An 8194-nucleotide genomic window follows, 5' to 3' on the forward strand; every position below is an offset into this window, starting at 1 on the left:
TCAGAAACCTATCGATATCGAATTCACTTTTTGTCTATTTTGATTTCACTTTCTGTCAATAAATTTCACTGCCTTTTATGTATTTGTAAATGGCGGTACCGCAATTAAATATGTCAATCAATATGTTTGATTAACAAATATGAAATATGCAAAATTGTAACCATGGAATTGGGAAGGTTGTAATTGGAGATTAAAGATAATTCTTATGACCCTTAAATGTCAATGTAACCATCTGATGTCATTATGAATTGAATATTAAATAGCACCACCTACAACATTCATGTTAAATATCGTCTGCTTTTGAACGATAGCGTGAATATTTTATTCGGTTACATCTGAAATAGACGAACAAATAAACTTTCAATGAATATGTTATAAATACATGCACCTACACTCGCCAGGGAGGCGAAAATCGTGTCGTCTGCTTCCGATTATATTTCTTTCATACATAAATATGTTACAGATCTATGGTAAATACTGATGTTTTCGTACGCTGCAAATATGAAATATGTAACTATGTACGTTCATGAAACGTATTCTATTTTCTCCCTCACTTCGTTCGTCCTCTTTCCTAAACCATATAATCCAAACCAAGAAATAAGAAAACTCAGAAAAGGTTCTATAGATTGGGGTTTACTCGTTATATGAACTTTTTTACAGCAATACATCGCACAATATAATGTCATATCAAAGGAACGCCTTAATCAGTACATAGTATTCCTATATATATAAATACTTCTGCAATAGCAACAATGTTGATTATAATTAAACTATAAACATACTTCATCTGATGAATTTGAAATCAATGGATCAATACTATGAAATGGAACCTAAATCCTGCCAAAAAATATACAAAACGAAAAACAACCATTTTTAAAAAATAATTAATCGAAAATACAGGTTAATCATATGCTGCGAGCCGGCTGCCCAACCCCAACTCTTATTATTATTATTCTTTTTTTTTTTTTTAAATTATTGTTTAAGGGGGGGGGGGGGGCGGGGTAGGGAGAATCCAAAGCTCTAGCCAGCGAACAGGCTCTCTCCGCCCCCTGCTTTCCGAATATTCTTTTTATATTAAAGATTTACTTAACAATAGGATAAAACTTAAGAAAATAAATCAATTTGACAAATCCTCCCGATGCAATTATTGATCAGTCACATTGTATCCAGTCTTTGTCAACTAACTTGAAATGTTTATTTATAAAACAATCTATTAATATATATAACAAGTATCAACCGTCTCCTCATGAATATACAATTTATAAAATTAAAGAAATTTGGTGAACCGTGCGTACTGTGTAGTAAACCTCGAATGATTAAAACCCGCGAAAAAACTCATGAAAATCTCGTGCCCCGTGCATTATTCTACCCAATATAAACCAAACACCAAAAAGATTAAAAGTACCAAATAGAAAAGAGTAGTATTTTACCATTATAAAATTGGTAAGTCTTTTCAAAGTTTTAGGTATTTTCAAGATACTATCACTGACTTGGTGATTAATTTACTATATAAATCATTACATCACATGTTTATGTTGATCGATATAATAATTATGCAGTATTGTACCATGTTTAAACTCGGTCAAGATAGTTGTAGAAATCTTAAAAAGCGTTTGTGTTCTCTAAAAATATTTATTTGTTTAATATTCTGAAATTCTAGAGGTTGAGATTAAATAACAATCCTGATTATTAATTATCTAAAACGATGTTGAACCTAAAACATGAGGAATGTAACTTAAATTGTATTGGCCTACAAATGGGCAAATTATCAATTAGAAGTTCAAATATTAAGTAAAAATAATAGAAATGAATCATTTAGATATTCTTATGAAATATTTATGGAAAACAAAATGTCGATAGAGTAATTAAGTATGAACAAATATATGACGGAAAATAATATTTTGTCTGAAAACTTAAATTATCTGCTATATATTGATATATCATATTGGATTGAGTTTCTAATACGATTAAAACAACCATATACATGTATTATTCATTCCTTATTAGTTGTAAATTAAAAAAAAAACATTCTTATTGATGTAATTAGAGACCTTCCATTATAGACTAATGTGCTTAAATTCAGAATCTGTTCTTGTTGGCATTTTCTCGATCGCCAGTAGCCTTCACTTAAATTTTGATACTTCCGTCTCACTCCTGCCGCTCAATTCATAAAGAACCCGACATTAATGTTATCAAATCTGTTTATAAATCGGATCTTTTCCAAGATGTCTAGACATTTAGACCGCCTTGTTTTTTTTATTTGTCTAGTATTGTATTAATTACGTATAAAGCCTTTTTGGAGAAATGTTAATTAAATTTATCCAGATGATATCATAATGCAACAAAACCTTTACACATGGTATTTATGTCCATGAGCAGCAATATTATAGATGGATGAGACATGCATGGAAAAAAACAAAATAGAGCTGGTCTTTTAGCATTAATGATAATATGGACTTTTGACAGACATATAAGAAATGAAACTGTTTCATAGAATTTGTTCAAATATTTCAAGATCATAAAATATGAAAACATTTTTTTTCTGCCCCGGTATAAGATTTTTGCTTATTATAAAGTCTCAAGGTTAGCCAAGTATAATTTTATGCTTTACTTGTAGCTGACTCCTATCTGACTGATTGTGCAAGATGTCAAATAAAATTACAAATTAAAGTAACAAAAAAACTAAAAAAAATGTGTTCTTTGTTTTTGCACATTTCAAGGTTAAACGTTGCAGCATCGATTTTAATTTAAGGTCTTAGACCCATCATTGACATATCTTAGAACCTATGGAATGTTAATATTTATTGAATCTATGCTACATGCCTGACATGTTTGCAAATTTTCATTGACTTTTACCATCTAATAAGAAAATTATGACCAAGTGTATGTTTTCGGCCTTTCCCTTTCTGGATCGTGTAAAATTTGCCAGAGTTGAACTATAGAAATGAGCTTATTTTCAACAGATATTGCAAAAACATTAGAAATTTGGTACCAAATTGTAGTACATTTATTATATTATCAAAAAATAATATCATTTGAGTAACAGTATTTGCAATAAAACTTATGAAAACAAAAATATGTTACCATTGTCACTCGGAAAATGGCCAAATCGTGAAAATGTAGACTTGTACTTCAATCTTTCTAAGAATTTTCTATAACCTACTTACAAGGTCCAGCCAATTGAAATACATAGAAATTATCTAACATACCATATGAGAAAAATAAGAAAAGAAAGACATCATTTACCATGTTGTTTGTAAAATATACAGCATTATATTTGACAACCCCATAAACTGATTTTGGCCATTTTTCATCAACAGTACACATTTCTTTATGTAAAATTCAAAATACATTTTGAAAAGTATCAAACATTCTCAAAATGACCTAATTATCATGAAGCTATATTCTAAGCATTCTATAAATATGTTAATTACTGTATATACTGAGTAAATGTAAAAATTGTCAACTTGAAATGGATCTCAACGTATTGTTCTGACTTTAGAAAGAGCACGAGCAGTGTACTAAACTGTATTATTCCCAAAGTATCCCCTCTGGAGCAACACAGAAGTATATCATATAAAAATGCTATGTCATACACTAATTCCTTGAAAAATACTGTGCAAGGGCATGGATAACAGTTTCTAATGTTCTTTTAGTATAAGTTACTCGTGGCTGACCGTCACAGTTCTTCATCACGAAAATGTTCCGAAGACCATCTTCGCCTTGGCGCTTAAAGATGCACCTTAGATGTTGTAGGTTCAAGCCGGATGCAGCAATATTCTCGGCTGTAGTTAACTTACACACACTATTATAAATCAATACTCTAAGTGACGGTAAATTCTTTGCTTTTTCCCGACTGCACAACTGGGAATTGTACACAGATTTTGCTGAAAATGTGTGTGGCAGCAGATCAACAGATAATATGTCCAAGTGGTGAATAAGTTTTCCAAGAATCGAGACATCTTCTGAAGCATTATGAGCACAGTATGAAGCTCCCAATAATAAGCAAAATTCTGTGAGAACTATATATAAGAATGGAATGAACACATAAGTATAGAACACAGAAGTATATCATATAAAAATGCTATGTCATACACTAATTCCTTGAAAAATACTGTGCAAGGGCATGGATGATATTTTATACGATATACTTCTGTGTTGCTCCAGAGGGGATACTTTTGGAATTATACAGTTTAGTACACTGGTCGTGCTCTTTCTAAAGTCAGAACAATACGTTGAGAATTGAGTACCGCTCAAGCCGGTGCTAGGGGGCGTGAGGGATGTTGCACTTATTCATTATCCCTCATGTACAGACTCAATCAAACCGAGTCTGCAATTCTTATGTTATTTTGTTGTGATTGATGCTTCCGAGGGATCACTTTGTTTCCAGAATTTTGTACTTCACAACAGCAGGTGTCAAGTGCCGTGTGGCAGCCGTAAAAAGTTGCCCCGTACTTCACTTCAGTGTTGTTATATTTTCTGGTCCTTCGGGATCATTGATGCCAACACTATAAAGTGTTGAGAATTGAGTACCGCTCAAGCCGGTGCTAGGGGGCGTGAGGGATGTTGCACTTATTCATTATCCCTCATGTACAGACTCAATCAAACCGAGTCTGCAATTCTTATGTTATTTTGTTGTGATTGATGCTTCCGAGGGATCACTTTGTTTCCAGAATTTTGTACTTCACAACAGCAGGTGTCAAGTGCCGTGTGGCAGCCGTAAAAAGTTGCCCCGTACTTCACTTCAGTGTTGTTATATTTTCTGGTCCTTCGGGATCATTGATGCCAACACTATAAAGTGTTGAGAATTGAGTACCGCTCAAGCCGGTGCTAGGGGGCGTGAGGGATGTTGCACTTATTCATTATCCCTCATGTACAGACTCAATCAAACCGAGTCTGCAATTCTTATGTTATTTTGTTGTGATTGATGCTTCCGAGGGATCACTTTGTTTCCAGAATTTTGTAAATAAAATACTCTCAGCTGTGAAAATTTATAAATTATAGATCTGTTATGCTCCTGCTTATGATAATGGATATCTTTATAAATGCTATATGACTGTAAATAGACTTACTTCAGTTTAGGGGAGACATCTGGAAGTGGACATACACCAAGATCTTCGATAAGGCCTTCCATCCTGTCAGCAGCTCTCTTGGACTCAGCTTCAGCCACTTCCCTGAAATATAAATGCTATTTTGACCGAGTGTAAACAAAAACATTTTAATGTTATGTGTCAGGGTTCGAAATGCCCGGATTCTTCGAACCCTGTTGTGTTGACAATGTCATCTTTATAGTTAATTGATTATGATGGTATTTATACAATTATCAAACTTAAATGTTTTGTTATGTTCAGTCTAAAATAGACAAATACAGAATCCCTAAAGAAAGCCCAACACGGCAAAATTGAAAATGTTGCAGGCTCGGTTTGATTGAGCCTGTTCATGAACACCCATTTACAATAGTATTTTCAAAATGTACAGCCAGACTGTTCATCTAACCATCATTCATGGGAAAATCCAGTTCAATACAAAGAAAACAAGCATTATAGCTTGGCATTCCCAGAGCAAATCATCATTCAATATCCACATTTTCATTGACCATGTAAATGAACAATTTAGAAATTGTTGATGCAAGCAATTATCTGAATCTTACTTCATTTCTTGATGGAAGGCATCCTTGGCTGCCTTGCGAGTTGACATGTCGGCCACATGTTCAACAATGTTTCCAGCCCGTCTCTCCATGGTCTTTAGGTTTTTGTTACTAATCGGCTTCAGGTTCAATGATGCCAGGAAGTTATTTACACGTACGAGCCCACCTAAACTGTCGATCATTGCTAAAAATACCAAACAATAGAAGCAATGAAGCAAAATGTTTGATTGAAACCATTTACATCTAAATCTTATCATTAAAATTGGCATATATTATATGTATTGATGTAACATCCACGAATGGTCACATGAATGGTCACAGCAGTACGCTCGACCTATTATTGTTATTCGGTATTTTGAAAGGATAATGCCACAGTTTTTATGTATGTATTGCAGCATAAGTGTTAGTACATGTGCAATATGAATACAGCTTACTTACAGTAAAATGTGTTACAGGTTTATTCACACATAAATTTGTAAATGATCACTGCTGATAGTGATATATGTCATCATAAACAGCTGGACATTTAATAACATAGATAAATACAGAATCCCTAAAGAAAGCCCAACACGGCAAAATTGAAAATGTTGCAGGCTCGGTTTGATTGAGCCTGTTCATGGACAGTACTGGAAAGTGCAAGTTACCGTCCACGCCCCCTAGCACCGGCTTAAGCAGAATTCAACATTTACACGTGAAATAGTAAAATTTTGAATTTAGAAACATCCGCAGATGTGTTCATACGGCGGTTATCATGGAACCTTCAATGTGACACTTCCGTGCCATTCCATGAAAAGCGGCGTATGGTCCCCAAGTAATAAAAAGTTCTTGTAGTTCGTGACAAATAAAGCTGGGGGAGTGTAACAGTACAGAGAAATCACGTACAGATGGGATTTAGACATGATGTATGATGTATGGTGCAGTTTACTGCTAAAATTGATAGATTACAGAAAAAAAAACTGTCAATGTAATTAATCACTGGTATCATATACAATATAACAATAGCTGTATACGTGTTTTTTTTTATTTATTTATTAAAAAAAAGACTAAACTTAATCGTCTAAAATACATACCGGTTCCCAGCTTCGTGTTGACAACAAAACTTGGAATTCCCTTCGACTTTTCCCGACGATGTGTCTTCCCATAAGGAACAATGTTAATTTCTTCACAGTCATTATTTGTACATTTCACATAAAGGTATCCCCCAAGACCCCTCTGTAACTCGCCCACAATGTTAAAAAGCGTCAGTGGAACTGGTCCAAGACCACAGAATTTGCAACACTTTAAACCAGAAAGAAGAACATCAAACTCAACGATTCTACGACCTGTCTTCCAGCCCATCCTTGACACATTTTTAGGCAATTTCGGCTGGCATTCACAGTCTTGTCCATTACACAAATGTGCTCCAACATAATTGTGATCTTCTATAACATTCGACTGCTTCTTTAATCGCCGAGAATTCACAACTTTCTTGTAACGGCCTGTTTTATCGCGGACTTTCATTTTGACATTTACGGTGAAGGACGTTTCATATAATCTCTAAACAAAGTGGTGGATTTCAAACATCCGATAATTTCAACGAATCGTTGGGAATTTGGATATTATATTGGTAATATGCCAAACAAATAGCAGTTATTTAATTTTTGTTTACAATACATTTTACGAAAACGCAATTTGTAACGTTAAATTTATATTTTTTAGAGAATAAGTAAGCCGAATAATCCCGAAGTACCTCCGTAACCGTTACGAGGAAGGGCGGAGTTAGGCGAAATTTCACGATCTAATGATGGGTCTAAGACCTTAACAATCTAATAGGGTACTCTGAGATTTGGTTAGGCAGTCACTGTATCAGATGATTTCAGTTTTCTAAGGTGTTTATATAAAAAAAACCGTTAAATAAACAAGAACAATTGACACATAGTATGTGGAGATGACAAAATGAAATCGTTACAAACATGCCCGACACAACATATGCAACAAAACCTCTAAGAATAAGCTACACGTGCATGCATATGGTTTAAACTAGTTCAGACTCTCAGTCATTTTAAACGTGCCTCCTTTTCCTTCAAGATATCATTTGATGCCTTTCATCATTTTTTGCCTTTAATGTTATCTACAATTACTAAGAAATTATGGCTAGCACAGTTTTATATCCATATATTCAATAAACATTAAAGGTAACCTTTGTTTTATACAGTGTAATAAATAAAAATTGGTCTGTCTCAAGACAGAAGAAGATAATGTAAAGCTGCTTTGACATTTCTGTTTAACTGTAAACTGCTGGTGGCAAGTAATTTTACATAAAACAGTGAAACCCAGCCGGCTCGTCTGTGAGTTACCGCCTGATTATAATCTGCACCGTCCGCTATTCAATCAGAAGTTTTAACAAAAGTGATGAATGGATTTTGGCCAGATTGAAAGATGGACAAGTTCTTTTAAGAACTTTTTAGTAAGGGTTAATCATACATGAGTATAGTAAAATCTGGTATTTTTATACATAGAAAACTTTTTGTCATAAACGGGTAAATTATGATGTTATATAAATTTAAA

At 33.8% G+C, this 8194-nt stretch overlaps 1 protein-coding gene across 1 annotated transcript; it reads right to left on the reverse strand.

Moving 5' to 3' along the window:
- Positions 1-5043: 5043 nt before the first annotated feature.
- On the reverse strand, positions 5044-7182 carry LOC132723921 (uncharacterized). The gene is made up of 3 exons (XM_060708729.1): positions 6718-7182; positions 5651-5831; positions 5044-5174 (listed from the first exon to the last, which is right to left on the reverse strand). The coding sequence occupies exons 1-3, from the start codon at positions 7145-7147 to the stop codon at positions 5069-5071; spliced, it is 717 nt and encodes a 238-aa protein (XP_060564712.1). The 5' UTR covers positions 7148-7182; the 3' UTR covers positions 5044-5068.
- Between the last annotated feature and the right edge of the window lie 1012 nt (positions 7183-8194).

This window comes from Ruditapes philippinarum, unplaced genomic scaffold, assembly GCF_026571515.1.
Source record: "Ruditapes philippinarum isolate M1 unplaced genomic scaffold, ASM2657151v2 ctg874_1_1_1_1, whole genome shotgun sequence".
Lineage (NCBI taxonomy): Eukaryota > Metazoa > Mollusca > Bivalvia > Venerida > Veneridae > Ruditapes > Ruditapes philippinarum.

Bases quoted from the DNA above. Each gene is read 5' to 3' on its own strand.
- LOC132723921 (XM_060708729.1), bottom strand. From the start codon at position 7,147: ATGAAAGTCCGCGATAAAACAGGCCGTTACAAGAAAGTTGTGAATTCT. The intron at 5,832-6,717 runs GTATGTATTTTA...TGGTATTTTTAG, and splicing joins CAACACGAAGCTGGGAACCG to CAATGATCGACAGTTTAGGT. The intron at 5,175-5,650 runs GTAAGATTCAGA...TTTATATTTCAG, and splicing joins GCCTTCCATCAAGAAATGAA to GGAAGTGGCTGAAGCTGAGT.